At 41.1% G+C, this 22,350-nt stretch overlaps 1 protein-coding gene across 3 annotated transcripts in view; it reads left to right on the forward strand.

Moving 5' to 3' along the window:
* Positions 1-22,350, forward strand: part of SMAP1 (small ArfGAP 1) — a 184,665-nt gene that overhangs the window by 99,744 nt on the left and 62,571 nt on the right. Inside the window, exons 5-6 of one of the 3 annotated variants that reach the window (XM_055433520.2) lie at positions 1,001-1,081; positions 6,621-6,701. The exons of 1 other annotated variant lie outside the window; for it this stretch is intronic. In XM_055433520.2, coding sequence (XP_055289495.1) covers positions 1,001-1,081; positions 6,621-6,701 — 162 coding nt within the window. The remainder of the gene's footprint in view (positions 1-1,000; positions 1,082-6,620; positions 6,702-22,350) is intronic. One more of the 3 variants, XM_055433521.2, reaches the window with a different exon arrangement.

A 22,350-nucleotide genomic window follows, 5' to 3' on the forward strand; every position in this document is an offset into this window, starting at 1 on the left:
AACTCAGCAACAAGCAGATTGAATGAGAACTTAGCATCTCACATTGTTTTACCATCTCACGTTGTTACTTTGACATCGCATAATAACCTTTGTGAAATAGCACCTTTTATTTTTAAGATTCCTCAGAGGCACTATTGATATGATAGAACAGTACAGAGATGTCAGTTTAACAGCTCCAGAGATCCACTACACATTTTGTAAACGTATTGCAGTTATATTTTGGCAGTAAAGAGAGCAGGAAGATAATGCTTCCATTAAAGTGATTAACTATGCTTGTAGGAATTGGGTAAGATGAGTGAAAAGGCTTTTAGATGAAATTTTCTCTGTATAAATTGCTTTTGCATATGTAACTGCCTTTGCATATATAACTGTCTCACAGAGCTTTGGGGCAATGCAGCCCTGGGGGTATTTGTGGGCACAGAGCTCCAAGAAGGAAGTGTTCGCATGGCTTTTCAATAAGCATGCTGCTTAGCTGTTACACTGCGTTTAATTCACTCTTTTCACTCCCAGCCTTCTTTCTGTTTTTTTACACAGTTGATTAAAACTTTCATTAACTTTTACTGTTTCAGCTCTGTTATTTTCCATTCTTAAAGCAGTTATGGTCAGTGGGAACAAGATCTCAACTCATGCTGTCCAGCCACTTGGAACAGCGTGTCAGAGCGTGAGCTCTCCGGCAGTAACACTGATGGAAAGAGAGCCGCCAGACACGCTCAGTTGTTTCTCAGATACTTTGGGCGTGATCTTGTCTGAGTGCATTTTAAATTTTATGTTAGAGTGAAATGCATTTTAAATCATACACTTTTCTGTAATAGATGCTTTTACCTGCAGAAATTCCACATGGAAGTACTTGAAAAGCAACACTCTTCTTGGTGCATTATTTTCCTTTCACATATTTCTGAGTGCTTCAGAAATACATGAGTGTTTGTTTCTTTTCTGTGCCTATAATTCTGATTCCTTTCTTTTTGTTTTTTCCTCCTGACTTCCCACCTGTCTTCCACAGATTGCCTCCTCTGATGCTCCTCTTCAGCCTTTGGTATCCTCTCCTTCTCTACAAGCTGCTGTTGAGAAAAACAAATTGGAGGTATGGTGGTGTTCTAGCCAGCTGTGTCCATATGCTCGGTGTGAACGTGCTATCATTTGGGATGCTGTAATAGTTGTTTATGCTTTGAATGGTCTCCAGTATTAAATACATTAAATCCAACAATTTTAAGACCGCTTTCCTATGCTTCAGGTAGGATTAAAGAGCTTTAATCTGTATTTAATTTCAGAATGACTTATTTTATTGGTACCATAGATATATCTCAGTATTTGATAAGCAATTAGTTTTTTGCTGTTGTTTCCACTACCACCTTAGGCTTAAAGGAACTTTTCTATAATTGCTCTTGAATTCTTTGATTTACTAGGAAGAGTTTTTGGTTAAAAATTTTCTTTCTATGATTCTGTTATTATAAACTCTTGAACATTAATATCATTTTGTTTTTTTAAGCCATAGTAACCATCATATAGATACAGTGTATGCATGGAGTCATCATCCTTGTAGAGAGTGATAATTGTTGAGATGTGGGTGGGGTAGGAATGGTTAGGGAGCATGGTGCTATACCATTATGGACTTTTAAAGTCATCCCTATAAATAGTTGAAGGTTTTAATTTTTTTGACTCTTTTTATCTTTTTGTTGTTGTTATAATGACCACAGTGAATTTGAGACATCCTTTATCTCACACTTTTTCTGTGTCTCCTCGTTGCTAAATGGTCTACTTGACATGTGGGATACAAAGACAAATAAGGTGTATCCTCTGCCCGGGAGACGCTTCCACCTAACAGAGGAAGATGGGGAACCTTACAGGGGTTTCTGACGCAGCTGAACGGGGGGTTGGAGCTGGAGAGACTTGAGTGGACAGAGAGTTGTAGGGGTCAGGAGCAGAGACGAAGCCCTGCAGGAGGCCGAGGTGGCCTCGAGGGCGTGGAAGGGTGGCCATGGTGCCTGTTCAGAGGGTGGAAAGCCTCAGGTCACGTGTCTGCTGAGCCGGGCTGACTGCCAGGTCCTGGAAAGCGGGGTCTTATCTGACCGAGTGGTGTCATCTTGCCTGACAGCACTTAGACACCAGGGAGTCCTTTAGGGCAGTCCATCAGAAGGTTTATTCATGCTTTTTTTTTTTTAACCCTCTTAAAATTTCTAATTTTATGTATTTTTTATAATGTGTATAATAGAGTACTATATGTGCTTTACAATAAATACATACATATATTATGTTTGCTCACAACATTTTGAGACAGAAGTGCATAATAAAAAGTTTTAGAGACCATATCTTTAATGAACCCAAGATCTACTTTTCTTTGCCTTATAGGACTTGAACATTTTTTCCTTTTCTCTTCTGCAGAAGGTCTCCTATTTCACTATATTATTTGGCTATGTAATAACCAAATTTCAGGAACTACTGTTTTGAAATATCAAACACTGCTGTGTTTTATTCTTGCTGAGAAAATAGTTTAAAACAACTTTGGTTCTCACAGTATTCTTTGGTCTTTCAGCAGCTTTTGATTCTAAAGATGGGTGTTATCTGTAGGTCAAACTGTATGATCTGCATTTAGAGCCCCCCCCTTTTTTTTTGAGAAAACATAGAAAATGAAATTTTAATAATGCTCACTAAACGTTAGGGGCATAGAAAGGTCTGCTACTGGTGCATCTTAGCTTATTTTTAAGATTTTGAATATTGCTTGTTTCACAGAGTGGTTAAAACTAATCTCTTCAGACCGCATTTATCTACCTTTTCTAGCAGCTCTGGTTTTGAGGCATTCCCAGTGGGGGGCGAGAGAGAGAGAGAGAGATTTGTCTGCCAGAAAGAATTTACAGAAATTTTTGAGATTTCTGTTCATCCTACTAAGAGCCAAAGTATAAATAGCAACTTCCTTAACAACTCATCAGAAGCCTCCAACCTAAAAATAAATATGTATTTCACCATTCCCTTAGGAAACTTGTATCTTAAATAGATCAGTCACCTAATGAATTGCCTGGCTTTAAGTTCCTTACTTTTGTCTCGTTTCTTTATTATTAAAAAAGTTTTTATTTTGTATTTATACTTTTTATTTTATATTGAGGTGTAGCCTATTAAGAATGTTGTGATAGATCTAGGTGAACAGAGAAGGGCCTCAGCTGTACATATACTGTATGTATCCATTCTCCCCTAAACTCCCTTCTCATCCAGGCTGCAGCATAGCATGCAGCAGAGTTCTCCGTGCTATACAGTAGGCCGCTGTTGGTTGTCCATTTAAAATATAGCAGCGAGTACACGTCCACCCCAGAGGCCCTAACTGTCCCTTCCCCCACTCTCCCTCTGCCGACAGCCATGAATTCGTTCTCAAGTCTGGGAGTCTGTTTCTGTAAGTTCATTTGTGTCATTTCTTTTTAGATTCCCCATATAAACGGTGTCATTTTTCCTTCTCTGACTTACTTTACTCAGTGTGACACTCTCTGGGTCCATCCGCGTGGCTGCAGATGGCTGTTTCATTCTTTTTAGTGGCTGAGTCATATTCCATTGTATACTCTTTATCCGTTCCTCTGTTGGTGGACACTAAGGTTGCTTCCATGTCTTGGCTGTTTTAAACAGTGCTGCAGTGAACACTGGGGCACATGTATCTTTTCGGATCATGTTTTTCTCTGCATATATGCTGAGAAGCGGGATTGCAGGGTCATATGGTCGCTCTATTTTTAGTTTTTTAAGGAGTCTCCACACTGCTGTCTATAGTGACTGTACCAGTTTCTATCCCCATTAGTAGTATAGGATTCCCTTTTCTCCACACCCTCTCCAGCGTTTATTGTTTGTGGGTATTTTGATGATGGCCATTTTGCCTAGAACCCATGTGTTTAATGTGACTTAAAGGCCAATGTCATAAAATTGTTCCTTACAGCCGTATTTTGACAACTGAAATTCCAGTGTTCAAGACATCAAATTGTGCTCTCCCTTGGTTAAACACAGCTAGCTGATTTAATTTGGGCTTCACTTGTGGCTCAGCTAGTAAAGAATCCGCCTGCAATGTAGGAGACTTTGGTTCAGTCCCTGGGTTGGGAAGATCCCCTGGAGAAGGGAAAGGCTAGGGAAAGATGTACTGAGCGTGGCCCTGCTCATCAGAACAAGACCCAGTTTCCACTACAGTCAGTCTCTCCCATCAGGAGAGAAGCTTCCTTAAGCCTTTTATCCTTATCTGTCAGAGGGCAGACCAGATGAAAACTACAATCATAGAAAACTAATCAAACTGATCACACGGACCACAGCCACATGAGCCATGCCACGTCTGACAAAATGTGGTCCACTGGAGAAGGGAATGGCAAACCACTTTGGTATTTTTGCCTTGAGAACCCCATGAACAGTATGAAAAGGCAAAAACCCTAAAGGAAACCAGTCCTGAATATTCATTGGAAGGACTGTTACTGAAGCTGAAATACTTTGGCCACCTGATGCGAAGAGCCGACTCATTGGAAAAGACCCTGATGCTGGGGAAGATTGAAGGTGGGAGGAGAAGGGGACGACAGAGGATGAGATGGTTGGATGGCATCACCGACTCAATGGACACGAGTTTGAGTAAGCTCCGGGAATTGGTGATGCACAGGAAAGACTGGTGTGCTGCAGTCCATGGGGTCGCAAAGAGTCGGACACGACTGAGCGACTGAACTGAACTGGGTTTTAATTTATTTTTGGTGATTTCGGATGTACCCACCAGTCATAGTGATTAGAAAGACGGGCTTCTTCCCCATCTCATGACAGTGACATCCTTGAGAAATAACTAAGAGCTTAGAGAGGCTGCAGGACCATCCAACTCCAGCATATTAGTGAGGATGTCCAGTTACGTTGCTTTCCTCCCTAAACTTGACAGGTGTCTGGAAAACATTTCATGACATCCGAAGGACTTTTGCATATCCTGTTTGTGTTTCACTTACACAGTGGAGGTGATATTCCTTACCTCAGAAGGCTCTTGTGCGGGTCTCAGTGAGTCACGTGGTGTCTAGCCCTTGAGAAGGGCTCAGGAGGTGCCCGCTGTCCCAGTGGGGAGGACAGTGTGGGAAGCAGAGCCCGCTGGACGGCAGCGAGCGCGGAAGCTCTGCAGCCCTCAGCCCTGCTGCGATTGGCTCTGTGTGTCACTTTCCTGAGCGTTTGTTTCTGCATTTGTAAAATGACAGTGATGACTTTCTTCCGACATTATTATAAACATTAATTTAGACAGTAAGGTGCTTATCACAGTGCCTGGCCCATAGGAGCTTTAATTTTATCTGTACCATTTTGGCTTAGGAATTGCTGGTGTTGACTTTCCCAATTTACAGATAGTAAAGATTCTTCTCTTGAGAGAGGTGGTGTCAAGCACCATTTTTAAAGGCATAGGTACAGATGCAACATTTAGGCATTTTCACCAAGTTTCATGTGTTTATTATCCTGCCTTTTCTAGGTTCAGCAGTTTATCCTTCCATGTTTGCTGCCAGGGAACTAAGGTCTAGATCAGCACTCAGTTGCATTATCACCAGACTGTAGATTTCTAGGCATCTCTTCCCTCCATATGCCTTACAAATGCTCGTTGTTTAATCTACTTCATTTTCCTTTTCCCACCTGTTTATAGCCCTTCAGTTCAGTTCAGTTCAGTTCAGTCGCTCAGTCGTGTCCGACTCTTTGTGACCCCATGAATCACAGCACGCCAGGCCTCCCTGTCCATCACCAACCGTTGGAGTTCACTCAAACTCATGTCCATCGAGTCGGTGATGCCATCCAGCCATCTCATTCTCCGTCGTCCCCGTCTCCTCCCTCCCCCAATCGCTCCCAGCATCAGAGTCTTTTCCAGTGAGTTAACTCGTCGTATGAGGTGGACAAAGTATTGGAGTTTCAGCTTTAGCATCAGTCCTTCCAATGAACACCCAGGATAGATCTCCTTTAGAATGGACTGGTCGGATCTCCTTGCAGTCTTATAACCCTTACGTTTTTTTTATTATATCTTATTTCATCCTTCTTGAAAATGCAAATTGTGAACTTTATAATATCATTATAGTTTACTTTGACTGGGTTGTATCATATATGCAAACCAGTCAGCTCATTCTGGTCCCCGAGCACTATCTTCAACGTTATTTTCATGAGAAAATAATCATATTTGCCCTTTAAAAATATCACAACACTATGGTGATTGAAAAAGAAAGTGATTTTACACTGTTCTTCTCATGTTTGCATGCTGTAGTCTGCCTTCATCTGGTTGATAAAGAATTCTCTTCTATGAGTTGGTTTTTGTTTTCTTTGTGTTCAAATTTCAACTTCATGGTTGCTGTTAGGAAACCTAACTTTATGTAAAGATGCAATGAGAATTTATTGAATAGAAATTGCATTTGTTTTAAACAAATTCTGAAATATCAAAGAAGTTCTAAATTGTCTCACTTCTGTCTTAATTTTTTAAGGAAAGTTATTCTTTATTGTGTTATTAACTTGATGACAGTATGAATTTGCTGTTTTCTTTCATATCTCAGTATCACTGAATATTGTTATCATTGAAATTTGTACTCTTCAAATGATGACTCCAACTAATAAAAATGTATGAAGAGCTGACATTTTTTAAAAAAGTGAACTTACCAAAACTTTCGGCTGTGTTTTAGAAAGAAAAGGAAAAAAAAAAGGAAGAGAAAAAGAAAGAAAAGGAACCAGAAAAGCCTACCAAACCTCTTACAACTGAAAAGGTAAAATCTCTTCCTGTTTTTTAATCCATGCAGGTTACAGCCTTGTCTGTACAATTATATATGGATGATTTGAAGATATTCATGATATGCAGTAATCATTCTTTCAACCAATCTTTGCGGAGTGTGTCCTATGCCTATCTTGTCATGTGTGACTAGGAATCAGGTACATATGTGTGGGTGCAGATTCCTGTGAGTTCCTCAGGGGCATGTATTCCTGATGTAAAGAGTGGTGGTTTTAACTTGCTTGCACAGTTTGACTTCACAGTCCGGAAAGTTGAGAGAGTGCAGAGGGGCCCCTGCGAGGCCTTCAGACGGACTCCACACTGAGTGTAGCACTTGAGTGGACTGAAGTAGGCAGGGTTGAGGCTGTGAGGCAGGAGCGTGTCCTGTGGAGAGAACACCTTGAGGACATGGAAACCGGAAGTAAAGACAGAGTTTATTTAGAGAAAGAGTGAGTGCTAGAGTGAAGAAAGATCTATGTCTGTACAGAAAGTCGTGGGAAGGAGACCAGGATGGTAGATTGAGCTCAAGTTGTAGAGGACTTTAAGGTCCACATCGATTCTTTTGGAAGGAAAGGCTGTGGATCCTCTTGGAAGGTTCTTTTGCAGTGATGAGCAGGAGGGATGTGATCAGGCCTGCTGTCTTGCTGCACTACTGTAGCAAGATAGGATGGGTGTCTGTAAAGGACTTGGTTAGATAGTCGTGGCGGCTTGGCTCTCAGTGCATTGCCTCACACAGGAATGGAAGCGCAGAGAGCGTGTCCTTGATTTTAATTGTTGCAGTGTGAATAGTTGACTTTATGAAGGCATAAATTACACAGTGCAAATTGGTTAGAATAGCCTATACCTTCAGAAAGTTATAAACATGCCTTCCTTTCTAAGACATGCTGCTAAGAATCCCAAGGCTGGTAGAACTTTATGTCGCATCCACGCCTGTTCACTGTCTGCGCCTTCACCTCCCTCCTGGTGTGTCTCCCCTTAGCCCCCGGCCCCAGCGGTACCAGTCCGGCTTGGCTGTTGCTCCCTGGACACACTTCCCATCTCTCTTCACTGAGCTGCCTGGCCAAGGCTGTCCTTTGCTCTCCCCCAGCTTACCTAGGCTTCCTCTTTGTCCATGAAGGCCCTCTAACCGCCCCCAGCAGATGCACTTCTTCCCTTCCTCAGAATTCCGGGGACATTGCCATACATTTGATTGTATTATTTCCTCCCTCATATGAGTCTTTAATTATATTGTTAGATCAGTTTCTTTGCCCAACACAGGATGCATCTAGGTGTTGTTTCAGTCAGATGTTAAATATTATAAAACTTTTTGTAAGGAGTGATTCAGTTAGTATTTATAACCCCAGTTACTTAAATTGCTTCATTTCTCCTCTGGAAACCTTTCTCTTCAACGTGCATCAGTAAGAAGCTGTAAGTGAAATCTCTTAACAGTTTTCTCTTTGATTACAAAGGAATTTAAAAATCACTAGAAGGTTTTATCTTTTGTTTTCAAAAGTTGGAAATATCAAAGAATTTATATAATACCTTATTATTGTACTTGGCAAGATTTAAAATTTAACCTCTTTTAAAACATATATTTTTTTCTGTTTAAAAAAATTTTGCCCTGAAAATACAGTGAGCATTTGATGTCATGACCTCTTGTATTTCGCTGCCTTGCGTGTAAGTGCTTGCCTTCCATTGCCTGCTGAGGGAAGGGGCCGCCAGTTACTGTGAGCAGTCTGGATTGCGAGTGTGAGAAGTGCGGTGTTCCCACTTCAGGGGTGGGAACGGGAGGAGCTGGCACTTTTCTGTTACCATTTCCTTTCAATGTTAGGTTTTATTAAACCCAATTCACACCTCATCTGTTACTCTTGCTCACCCTGCAGAGTTCAGGACTCCTGCTGCTGCTAGTGGGAACCTTGCTGAAGGAATAATCACCCACAGGGAAAAGCCTCAGTTCCTGTCAAAATTTTGTGGTCAGGATAGTGCAAGCTGCATGAGAAGGAAGAGACTATTGCCTTTAAAAGTCTTAACTGTAGGGAAACAGAGCAGTGGCGCCAGTAAGCTTTCCTTCTTTTGCATTAGGTATTTTTCCTTCCCATCTCTCTGAGCTGAGATTTTCAGGGAGCTTGCATCATCTTGTTGTTATTGTTTAGTCACTAAGTCGTGTCTGACTCTGCGACCCCATCGACTGTAGCTCACCAGGCTCCTCTGCCCGTGGGATTTCCCAGGCCGAGAATACTAGAGTGGGTTGCCATTTTCTTCTTCAGGTGATCTTCCCAACCCAAGGATCGAACCCACATCTCCTGCATTGGCAGGTGGATTCTTTACCACTGAGCCACCGTGGAAGCCCCCTTGTATAATCTACAGAGGAGGAACTAGTAGTAATAGCAGTAAAAATTGTATCAGTAGTAGTCAGAATGTCATCCTCATTAATAAGACGGCATTGGCTTTATTGGCTATCTGTTATCTGCCAGGAACTGGGCTAGTGTACAGTTTGCATGTGCACGTGTGCACTTACAAGTGTGAGGTGACCAGCCTTGTATTCACCACCTGGTCAGGAAACAGAACGTGGCCAGCTCTCCAGAAGCTGCCGCTGTAACGGCTCCTGGTTAAATCACTTCTCTTTTCCCCAGAGATAATCATTTCCTTGCATTTTAGAAATAGATTTACCTTCTCTGAATGTGTATGTAAATAATAGAAACCATATTTAGAAAATACTGTTTTTCTATGTTTTTGAACATACAAATGAAATGATACCACGAATATTCTTTTGTTTTGCTTTTTTTCCCAGTCAGCATTTTTGTGGTATATAGTTGTCTACTTCCTTAGTTAATTGTTGTGTAGTATTTCATCATATTTTTGTTTCTTACTTCATCCATTCAATTGGTAAACACACTTTCACTTTTCACTTTCACGCATTGGAGAAGGAAATGGCAACCCACTGCAGTGTTCTTGCCTGGAGAATCCCAGGGACAGGGGAGCCTGGTGGGCTGCCGTCTATGGGGCCGCACAGAGTCGGACACGACTGAAGCGACTGAGCAACAGCAGAAGGGATTATATCCAGGCTTTAGCTCTTAGTAAGCAATGCTGCTGTGAGTGCTCTCCCCTGCGCCTCTAAGCCTGTGTTTCCTCAGGATGTATTTAGGAGCAGACTTGTTTGGTCATCGAGTGTGAACACTGTTGTGCATACTCAGTTGCTCAGTCGTGTCACACAGCCCTGCCTCGTGCACACCAAATGCCAGATGTATTCTGGTGACCCTGCGTTCTTTCAGCGTTGGGTGTTATCAGAAATATTATTGTTTGCAGTCTGATAAGTGTATAGTGATACCTCACTGTATTTTAAGTGTCCATTTCGTATATTACAAACAAGGTTCAGGGCCTTTTCACATGTTCATTGCCCATTTGGAGCCCCCCTTGGAGCTCTGATTCAGATCTTTCACCTCTTTTTAAATTGGATTGCCTACTTTTCCCTCATTGACTTTTTTTTTTCTAAACACAGTTTCTCTTTTTTTAAATTGACTTTTTTTCTTTTTTTTGATTTATTTTAATTGGAGGCTAATTACAATATTGTGATTTTAACAATTCCTCAAAAAACTGGAAATAGAACTGCCATATGATCCAGCAATCGCACTCTTGGGCATACACACCGAGGAAACCAGAATTGAAAGAGACACATGTACTCCAGTGTTCATTGCAGCACTGTTTATAATAGCCAGGACATGGAAGCAACCTAGATGTCCATCTGCAGACGAATGGATAAGAAAGCTTTGGTACATATACACAATGGAGTATTACTCAGCCATTAAAAAGAATGCATTTGAACCAGTTCTAATGAGGTGGATGAAACTAGAGCCTATTATACAGAGTGAAGTAAGCCAGAAAGAAAAACACCAATACAGTATACTAATGCATATATATGGAATTTAGAAAGATGGAAATTATAAGCCTGTATACGAGACAGCAAAAGAGACACTGATGTATAAAACAGTCTTTGGGACTCTGTGGGTGAGGGTGAGGGTGGGATGATTTGGGAGAATGGCATTGAAACATGTATGTTATCATATGCGAAACGAATTGCCAGTTCAGGGTCGATGCATGTTACAGGATGCTGGGGGCTGGCGTGCGGGGATGACCCAGAGGGAGGGTAAGGGGAGGAGGGAGGTGGGAGAGGGGTTCAGGAAGGAGAACTCATGTACATCCAGGGTGGATTCATGTCAATGTATTGCAAAACCAACCAATATAATATTGTAAAATAATTAGCCTCCAATAAAAAAAATAAAATAAAAATTTATTTTTAATTAAAAGATTAAAAAAAAAACAATCAGCACACACACTTACACATATATGTCGAAGAAACTGGTACTTTTCCAGTTACATGTTTGCAAATGTCTTATTTCTGTGGTGTTATTGCTCTTTTTGTTTCTGGTTTTTGAATCAGTGATAGAAGGCATCCTTGTCTTATTCCTGACTTCAGAGGGAAGGCTTTCAGCTCCTAACCTGTGTGTGTTCTCTTTACTCCTTACAAAGACCAGTTATTGTTGTAGGTGGAGGAACCAAGAATCAGAGAGAATATATGAATTGGCTAATGTAATCTAGTTTAGTTAGGTAATTTATGGAGTTTGGAAAAACAGGATTTCATTTCTTTTAGCAGGCAGAGCAGACTAAGCTCCATCTTGTATATCTTCATGCATTTGAAAGAGTGATGCTTGATAGGATTTATTTTTCCAGAATACCTCTTGTAAGTCCACTTATTTCTACACATAATTAAAGCCATTAGCATGGACTTGACATGCAGCAGTGAGTTAATAAACAGTTACTTGGAAGTATGCTAATTGGGGGATTAGAAGGAACTTTCCTACCTAGCCCAAATCTCTTATTTTATAAAGGAGTAGACTAAAACCTAGAAGGACATTGAGTCACTGAAAAGTGACTTGCTCAGTGCTAACAATTGTTGGCAGTTAAGGGGTTTGAACCCAGGTTTTCTTCTGATTTAAGCCCCAAGTCGTGTGTGTGTGTGTGTGTGTACGCTTTGATTTGACATATGTGCCCTCAGGTTGCTTTCTTACTGCAATTTTTTGTTCTGTTGTACATTCTGCATCATTTTATAATGAACAGTACAGGGTTCCCTAGAAAAGAATGGTGTTTGTATATAGTGAAGTGAAAGTCACTCAGTCATGTCTGACTGTTTGTGACCCCAGGGACTGTACAGTCCGTGGAATTCTCCAGGCTAGGATACTGGAGTGGGTAGCCTTTCCCTTCTCCAGGGGATCTTCCCAACCCAGGAATCGAACCCAGGTCTCCTGCATTGTGTGCAGCTTTTTTACCAGCTGAGCCACAAGGGAAGCCGGTGTTTGTATATAACCCCATCCCATATTGTCTTCTAACTAGTGGATTCATAATTTTTATTGATTTCCTACCTTAGGGACTTCTTCCTTCCATAAATACGCTTGTTTTCCCTGAGCAGCCTACTGCTGCTGCCGCTGCTCAGTCGCTTCAGTCATGTCCAACTCTGTGTGACCCCATAGACGGCAGCCCACCAGGCTCCGCCGTCCCTGGGATTCTCCAGGCAAGAACACTGGAGCGGGTTGCCATTTCCTTCTCCAATGTGTGAAAGTGAAAAGTGAAAGTGAAGTTGCTCAGTCGTGTCCGACTAGTAGCGACCCCACGGACTGCAGCCCACCAGGCTCCCCCTGTCCATGCGATTTTCTAGGCAAGAGTACTGGAGTGGCTTGCCATTGCCTTCTCCGGAGCAGCCTACTACTTTTGTTTAAATCGTATTTTGTATTTGGGTCTCCCTGAGGTTTATGTTACTGTGTTGTATAAGCATCTGTTACTAATGGGGTTAGCTGGAGCCAGCTCACTTTCTTTTCTGGGAAGAGGAAGGTGAAACCTAAAAATGTACTGAATCAAGTGATTAACAGGGCAGATGTTTTTGACATTTAAATAGATGTCAGTCTGTTGTGATTTAGATATTCTGCTGGAAAATAGTGTATATATTTGACTTTTTCTAAAATATTCTGTCCTGTGTTTGACATTTCTAATTCATGTTGTTTAGATTTATCTACTAGATTGTCTGCTAGGTAGCTGGAAAGCTATAAATATGTTTATGTAGATGAGAAGTACTCTATTAAAGGAATGTACATGAGTTCTCTTTCAGTTTAAATAAGCAGATCTTGATTTCTCCTTTGGGAGGTTTTAAGTTTTATAGTTTTTCTTAAAGATGTACATATCAAAACATGGAAAATGGACAAGTAGTCAATTCTTGGGATAGGGAAATTAAATCCTTCTAAAGTAATTTAAAGTAATAACCACAGTAGTGGTTCTGGTTTTATTGCTGTTTATTATAATGTAGTTTATTATTGATAGAATTTTTGTGTTAAGTTCTTAAACTTTTAAATTGTATGTTAAGAAAACTTTAGGGATCAGCAAATGTTTTTCTGTAGAGAATCAGATACTAAATCTTTTAGGCCATAAGGTATCTTTCACAACTATTCAGCTCTTCCTTTATAGCACACAGGCAGTAAATGTGAATGTGTTCTAGTAAATGTTATTTACAGAAGCAGGTGGCCATGTTTGTTGAGACTTGGTTGCAGCAGGAGAAGCAGGGTCAGGAGGAGAGCCAGGTTCAAGCCTGTGGTTCTGGGTTCAGTCAGTTAACTGCCCGGATCTGCTTTTTCCTCATTGATTAATAAGCTTTGCTTTGATGATCTCTGGTGATCCCTCTGGTAATTAATAGTTCTAAATTTAGAATTACTTATTAAATCTACTGAACAGGTTCCTAAAATCATCTTGACTATATCCTTAAAGATGGCTTTCACAGCTCCAGAGTTGGTTTTTAGTCAGTTAATTCTCTTTATTATTTCAAACTGATTTCTCATCCACCTTAGTTGCTATTCTGTTTCAGTGAGCTATTCTTCCTGTTAAAAGACAAAGTCTAATTTAGGAAAAAAGTATTCAGTTCTTCCTAATGCTAGCTATTTCTCTATTTATATAGAACATGTATTTGTGTGTGTATATCTGTGTGTGTCTGAATATATTTCAGAAAACTTGGCTTACTTTAAAATATTAGGTATTTCTGTTTAGATGCCTGTTGTACAAGTGTAAATGCATCATTGGTTTTATATGTAATGAGTATCTTAACAGAAAAATTTAGATTATTACATCAAAGTAAAGAATTTTATATTTTCATTGACTTTCTTAAGGTCTTTCCAAGATAATTACAGTGAGTTTAGTACATAATTATTCACCTATCTTGGAATATTTTTATGTTTTTATGAATTAAAATTTTTTAATATTCAGACTTTCATTTTTTATTAAATATTACTTATTCTTTGTGGGAAAAAAATAAAATGTATAAATAAGCAAAACTTTAAAATAATACATAACATCTCATAATCCCTCTACATAGTGATAACTGTCTTAAACCTTCCGTAGCATAGCTTTCTATGCTTGTGTGCATGAGTATTCTTCTTTTTCATCTTAGGCATCTGGTGTGTAGTTGCTTTACAGTGTTGTGTTACTCTCTGCTGTCCAGCAGAGTGAGTCAGCTGTGTGTATACATGTATACCCTCTTCTTTGGATCGCCTTCTTCCCATTTAGGTCACCACAGAACATTGAATAGAATTCCCTGTGCTGCACAGCAGGTGCTCATTAGTTATCTGTTTTATACATAATACGGTTTATATGTCAATTCTAGTGTGTGTGTACTGTTACCAGTCTCTTGTATGTGTCTTGGTGAAATACTTTAAAGTGATTGCGATGACTGACCTGTGGTCCCCCAAGCATGTGTTGTAATTTTTAATGAAAAATTTAAAAAGTGGTTTTTTTGCATGTGTGCAGATTCTTTGCCACTAACTTCTTGAAGTTTATGAGAGAAAATCAACTTGCCACATATATTAATGTTAAATAGTATTTGAATCTTTTAAGAAGATGATGTAGATGAATAGTGATTTTTTTAAGTAGTTGGGGAAAAAACAGAAACAACCAGCAGAGTTTTCTTTTTGAACAAATTTTTATGTTAATAAAACTTAAAAAATACAATAAGTGGTCTGACCTTTCAATCTAAGCAGAAAGTAAAATTGCAAAGCTCCTGAACTTGAGATTTCAGTACAGCCATGTAAAAGTAAGTAACCAGTTGTATATCTGTCACATAGCTCTTAGTAAACCATGAAAGTGAAATTAAGTGACTCATTGCCAGATGCTGTATTAATAGGTTCTGCTGTTTAACAATCTGACAGAGACGCTTACACAACCACCAGGTTCTTAGTGTCATTTAAGCTAAATAAACATTGCACATGATGTGTGTGTGCATTTGAGAGTCAGATATTTCCAGTAGTTAATGCTTTTGTGGAAGTGGAGACATATGGTCTAGGTAGTAATGAGTCATCATGGTAGATGTCTTAACTGCATTTTTATAAGTGGGATTAGAAGGTTCTTTGTATTTTCCACAAATCATTTTCATTTTCAGCTTAAAACCTGATATTGAAGATTAGTTTGATAACAATCTTTTGTTTGTAGATTTAAAAAAATAGATTCAGCATAACTGTGCATTAGGCTTAGAAAGCATTTTGGTCCTGCTTTTCTGTGGTCCAGGTTTTATTAGAGTCTGTATTGTTAGTTGCTGTTGACAACTTTCTTTCTTTAGCTATTAGGTTTCTCTTTTTTAGTAAATCTTTTCTCTCTGAAAAAGAAAAGATCACTACTGCTACTCCTAAGTCAAAAGAAATCATATTCCTGTCCAATAAATTTATCGTGTTTTTCATTCTTTAACCAAGAGACAGGGTAGATAGAAACTTTATGGATTTTTAATAGCATCCCCCTTCTACCTCTCCATAGTCCCTAAACGATGTCTACTTTTAAGAAGTTAGAAAATATGCATAAGCAAAAAGAAAAAGTAATATCGTCACAGTTTAACCACTTAGAAAAATTATCATTAACATTTTGATGTTCATCCTTCCATATTGTTTCCCATGGAAATGTGTGTATCCACATGGGATCGGCCTGTGCATGTATTTTGTAACCTACTCTGCTCCTCTGTCATTTAACAGACTTGACTTTTTTCTCTGCTGTATACTAAATATCTGATCACTCTGAACCTCAGTTTCCTCATACGTAAATCTGTTAGCTTAATGGGCATTTTTTCCACCTACCCTGTGGCAAGCATCACCTTAAACACTAGGAGTCATGTGGTGGAGGCACGTCTGTGTCTTGCAGGATGTCTGGAAGCATCCTGCCAGTCCTGGCAATCAGAAATGTCTTCAGATGTTGCTGAATGTCCCGGAGGACAGGATTGCTCATCACTAGAGAATCACTGATTCAGATTCCAGGTCCATGAAACTGGTCTCAGTGGAAGAAAGAAAGCAGTCTGGCGCACACCTCGATGGAGAGTGCGAGTGAGGCCAAGGCGCTCTTGGGTATAGACGCAGATCTGTTTCTTAGCAGCTTTACTCAGATGCTGGAAGGAAGTAATGTGGTTATGTATATGAAAGAAAAGTTTATAATAGTGCCATTAGTGGGAGGTAGACATAAGATAATTTGAAACCCAAACCAGCATTTTCCTAACTCGAAGGTTCCCAGAGTCAAGTTTATCTTCTAAAATCGTGCATCTTTTCATCTAATTCCCATGTGATTTGAATCATTTGCATTTGGGGTAGAGCAGACAAATTAGTGGGTGAGGGGCAGTATGGGGGATGGGGGGTGGGAGGTGCAGATTGTTGGTGTAAGACAGGCGCAAGGGTGTATATTGTACAACACAAAATATATTGCAAACAATTATGAAGAAACATATATAGTTATAACATTTTGTAATAAATATTGTAAATGGAAAGTAACCTTTAAAATTTTTTAAAGTTGAAAAAAGAAATCACCTTCATTTTGGAGGTAAAAACAGAACAGGTTGTTAGGATAAAAATTGGATTAGATACATGGTCTTGGGCCCCTGACAGCATTTAGCCCTGTAGCCATAAGCTTTGTTGTTACTCTCCTTCTGGAGTATCACTTTTGTGGTACTTATAGTAATTTGTGTAGATTACTGCATTTATTTCTGATCATTGCTGTGCCAGAAAGACTGGGTGCCAAGAAGAAAGATTCCAACTTCTTCAGAGCTCAACGGAGGCCTGGGAAAAGATGAGAGAGAACCAGGCATCGCTGCCTGCAGACCGCAGTATAGGCAGCTGAGCCCATCGGAGGTGTGCCCCCGTCTGTGCCCACGTTCCGTCTCAGGCAGTCCCTCCCCAGTCCACACACACACACATTCTGGGGAGCCCAGCAGGTGCTGGCCTCTGAACCTGCCAGATTTGTGTTCCTCTCAACTTTGACTTCTTCTGCACCTGTTCTGTGCCCAGGTCCATGCCTCCTCTTAAATCTTTTATCATTGTGATAATAATATCAGCCTCATTTTTAAAATGGCTGTTTCCCCCCTATTATAAAAACCATGGGAAATATAAGAAAAAAAAATACAAAGGAAAACCTGTTGTTTCACTATCCAGAGTCTCACCACTTTTAACATTTTAGTTTTTACTTTCAGTTCTTTTGAAAATTTTTATAGGATTTTAAAAGGGTACTTTAAGTACTTTATATTTCACACTCATTAGGATGACTGCTGTCAAAAAAATTGCCAGAAAATAGCAATTGGTTGGTGAGGATGTGGAAAAATTGGAACCCTGTGCTCTGTTGGTGGGAATGTAAAATAGTGTGGCCATAGTGAAAAGCAGTGTGGTAATTCTTCAAAGAAACATGAAATTACCATTTGATCCAGCAGTTCTACTTCTGGGTATATACCCAAAAGAATTGAAAACAAGGACTCAAACAGAATTCGTTCATCCATGTTCATAGCAAGATTATTCATAATAGCCAAAAGTGGAAACCACTTAAATGTCCATTAGTGGATAAATGGATAAATAAAATGTGATATGTATGTGCAGTGGAATATTATTCAGCCTATAAAGGAAGAAAATTCCGATACCGGCTGCAGCTTGGGTGCTCCTTGAGGACATTATACGAAGTGAAATGAAGATGTGAGGACAAATACTGTGTGATGCTGCTGGTAGGTGCCTCCCGTGAGTGCCTGGAAGAGTCAGACTCATGGAGACGGAGGGTAGAGTGCTGGCTGCCAGGGTCGGAGGGTGGGTGAGGGCAGTAATTGTTTCGTGGGCAGAGAGTGTCAGTTGTGCAGGATAAAAAGAGCTCTGGAGGAGGATGGCTGTGGCAGTTGCACAGCAGTGTGGACGTACTTAATGCCCCTGAACTCAGCGATTAGAAATGGTTATTACCGCAGTTTAAAAGTTAACAAATGAAACTCCAAAGGTACTTTGTAAATATATACAGTTTTACCTTTATAACCCAATTTTAATGATTCTGTAGTAAATTTTATATTGTCGTGTTCTTCTTTTCAGACTTAATAGTTGTGGCGTTTATTTTGACTACCTTTTAGATAGATATACCTTTCAGATAACTAGTACGTGAACTGAGAACTTCTAGATGCTCAAGCTAGATTTAGAAAATGCAGAGGAACCAGAGATCAAATTGCCAAAATCTGTTGGATCATAGAGAATTCCAGAAAACATCAGCTTTGCTTCATTGCCTGTGCTAAAGTCTTTAACTGTGTGGATCACAACAAACTGTGGGAAATACTAAGAGATGGGAATGCCAGACCACCTGACTTGCCTCCTGAGAAACTTGTATGCAGGTCAGGAAGCAACAGTTAGAACCAGACATGAAGCAACGGACTGGTTCCAAATTGGAAAAGAAGTATGTCAAGGCTATATATGGTCATATTAAACTTATATGCAGAGTACATCATGCGAAATGCTGGGCTGGATGAAGCACAAGCTGGAATCAAGATTGCCGGGAGAAATATCAATAACCTCAGATATGCAGATGATACCACTCTTATTCCAAAAGTGAAGAGGAACTAAAGAGCCTTTTGATGAAAGTGAAAGAGGAGAGTGAAAAAGCTGGCTTAAAACTCAACATCCAAAAAACTAAGATCAAGGCATCTGGTCCCATCACTTATGGCAAATAGATAGGGAAACAATGGAAAGAGTGACAGACTTTATTTTCTTGGGCTCCAAAATCACTGCAGATGGTGACTGCAGCCATGAAATTAAAAGACGCTTGCTGTTTGGAAGAAAAGCTATGACCAACCTAGACAGCATATTAAAGAGCAGAGACATTACTTTGCCAACAGAGGTCCATCTAGTCAGAGCTGTGGTTTTTCCATTAGTCATGTATGGATGTGAGCGTTGGACTATAAAGAAAGCTGAGAGCTGAAGAATTGATGCTTTTGAACTGAGGTGTTGGAGAAGACTCTTGAGAGTCCCTTGGACTGCAAGGAGATCCAGCCAGTCTATCCTAAAGGAAATCAGTCCTGAATATTCATTGGAAGGACTGTTGCTGAAACTTCAGTACTTTGCCCTCCTTATACAAAGAGCTGACTCTTTAGAAAAGACCCTGATGCTGAGAAAGATTGAAGGCGGGAGGAGAAGGGGACGACAGGGGATGAGACGGTTGGATGGCATCACCGACTCAATGGACATGAGTTTGAGCAAGCTCTGGGAGCTGGTGATGGACAGGGAGGCCTGGCGTGCTGCAGTCCATGGGGTCAAAAGGAGTCGGACACGAGTGAGTGACTGAGCAACAACATATGTGGAGTACGACTTTTTCCTTTGTAATCACGGTGTTTCAAAAATTATTTTCAAATATGGTATTTCAACTCTGACGACAAGGCACAGCTGCTGTCCCTGTGTGGTACTGTGCCTCCCTGTGCGTGTGCAGAGGGTGACAAGGCACCCAGAGGATCCAGGGACAGGTCTGCCCGTCCACTGGTCAGCGACCACCCGCCCGTCACTGGACATGAATAAGGGCATGTCTCCTTCCCGTGGCTTGTGCCGTCCGTACCAACTAGAGTAATGGTAGACTGAAATTAAGCCAGGCTTGAGCTGCGCAGGTATACTGTAGCCTGTGTTGCTGAGATGAGTAGTCTAGTGCTCTCAGTGGCTTCGCCCTGCATCCACTGGTAACACTGTAACAGTCACTCAGAAGGAAAAGCTTCATGGGATGTTTCCTTCAGCAAATTTCTAAACATAAAAATTTGATAGATCATTTTTTACTTTTTATTTTCCTATTACATCTCCTCCCCACCTCCCACGCCCCCCAAAAAAATTAAACTGCTGGGGAAGGACTTACACTTGTGTTAAACTTAGAGTGCCCTGGATATGTTAACACATACTTTCCCTAGTAATTACTTGCTTTCTAAGAATTTTTTCTGAATACAGAAAAACTCCAAGAAAAGTTTCACGAGCAGAAAGTTAAAAATGCGCGGTGCTGCGAGGACGGGGTGCCCCTCACTCAGGCACATGTGCGGAGGCTGACACAGGCCCCTGGAGGATCCGGGGAGGTCCGCCTGTCCACTGGGTAGTGACATCCCACCCGTCACAAGGTGGCATCCGTGCTCTGTTTCTGTTGAGTTCCCAGCTACACGCTGCGGAGGCGGCTCTGGCCTAGTGAGTTACGTGGTTCTCTCTGCTTTGCCGCCTCCCACAGAGGGCTGCCCGCTGTCTTTCCAAAGCCTCTTGCCTGGGCTTGCAGCCTCCTCCTGCCATCCTGGCTATATTATTAGCTACTGCTGCATTTCACGTTCTTAGCTGTGAATTTGTAGAAATAGACAAGCACTGTCTTTTCTGATAGCCATGGTAAGCATTCTTGAGGCATTGCTCCAGAAGTATCCAGAAGAGTTGGTGTGTGGATCGTGACAGCAAGTTTCATCACTGACCATTGGGTGTGGACATCCTTGGAGTACACGTGCTGAACTTAAATGTCTTTAACTAAAGCGTCACATCCCTTCATGTGCTGCAGACACGTGAAGCCGAGATTGAAGAGTGTCAGTGAGACCACTGTGCAGCCTCCATGCTAGGACTCCCCAGGCCTTTCATTCTGGATGCTTTTTCTCTGAGCTTCAGAGACTGCACAGCTTTGCTTGGATGTTGTTAGAGTCTTCCCCTTGTATCTTAATATCTGTGGCCTCAGCTCACCTGAATGCAGCTCCGAGCATACGACCTGAACTCTGAACCCCCAGCAACATGCAGCCCTCCTCTCTTGACTGCGTAAAGTGCGCCATAGAACCAGTGGGCGTTGCTGTGTCAGCTACTGTGATACTCTGTGTGATTGAAGTGTAAGGCCGATAAAAGTGACCTTAAGAGGAATTTGGCCTGATAGTTTGGTTGCCTTTGAGTAGATTAAATGCTCTGACTGTTCTGTATCTAAGGGAGAGATGCATCAAAAGATTTCTGGGAGGAAATATTTGGATTGAATTGTAGCAACTTTTAGGATGCTCCTGAAGGATTGGAAGGAACATAAAAATGATGGAGACAGAGCATACCTTCCAGAATCTTAAAATTCAGAAAGAGCAAGTAATTAAAAAGGGGATGTATGAAAAAAATCACTTTAGCATAGGCTGATACAGGGCAGCTGGAGAGGTGCAGAGAACGGAGACTTAGGGAAGTGGAAGAGCTCGTGGGGGTTATGAAGAGAGTCTTCATGGAGGTGCTTACCTTTGGCAGGAGCTTTGAAGATGTCAGAGAGCCCTGGATGCAGGAAGACAGAGGTGTGCAAGGAGGTGGTTGGCACTGGGGGGCATGGTTTGGCAGTAACGCCAGGTTCAGTTTACCTGGAGTGTAACACAGGGAGGGGCTCACACAGCAGAAACTATTGCGAGAACCCGAAGTTTCCTGAAAAACCCTGCATAGCTAGTTTCAGCCCGGGAAGTACACTGATGTGAGCGCTGGTTTCGTAAGACGAGCCCTGGGTGCAGGAGAGGGAGCGGAGGGGAGGCTGTAACCCGCGGACCAGCCCCGGACGGACAGTGGAGTCATGACGTAGCCTGCTGGCTGAAGAGTATTGTTATCCGCTTCCTGAGGAAGGACTATTTAAAGACGTTTTAGTTTTAATGCATTTTACTTTGCTTCTTAACAGTTAGCCTTGTCAAACTCCAAGGGGCGCTTGTCTCAGATTCACTCATTTATTCACTGAGCAAGTATTTATTAGGCAATCACTGTATACACAGTACCAGGGATACAAGAGTAAAACAGAAACTCCTGCCTTCCTGTGAGAATTATTTCGTATATAGAATTTTTCTAATAAAATGTCTCAGTGTGCTGTTTGTGCTGCGTTTGAGGTTTATGTTAGCTAAAAGCTTAAAGTGGCATTATGATGCCAAATCTACTGTGTCTCCTAAAAGATATTTAAACTGATCATTAGACTTTAAACTTATTGCTCTGGTAAAGAGTTTAACATCTTAGTCGTTTGATTTTAATGATGAACATGCATCTGTTTATTTTTCAAGGAATTTTAACATATCTCTTTCAGATATTTGTCTGATACTTTACAGACATTACATTGACTACAACAAACCCTCCCAATCCCAGCTCTCCCTCCAGTGAGTAGATGGGTGTCAGTAACGATCCCAGGAGCAGGGGCTCTAACGTGGTGTGTGAGACACTCTCCACCGCGGTCGCTGAGACTCAAGAGACCCAGGGCGGCCCCACATGCTATGTTAGCACACAGACCCCGATGGAGGCGGAATGCAGCAGGAGGGTGTGGCATTCTGTCGAAGCCAGACTTCTATGACTCTTCTGAGTGGAGACTAGTCCAGGGTCCCTTCTTTTTCTTGC

The sequence above is a fragment of the Moschus berezovskii genome, chromosome 10 (assembly GCF_049115385.1).
Source record: "Moschus berezovskii isolate FMDL1 chromosome 10, NW_MosBer_1.0, whole genome shotgun sequence".
In the NCBI taxonomy this organism is placed as follows: Eukaryota; Metazoa; Chordata; class Mammalia; order Artiodactyla; family Moschidae; genus Moschus; species Moschus berezovskii.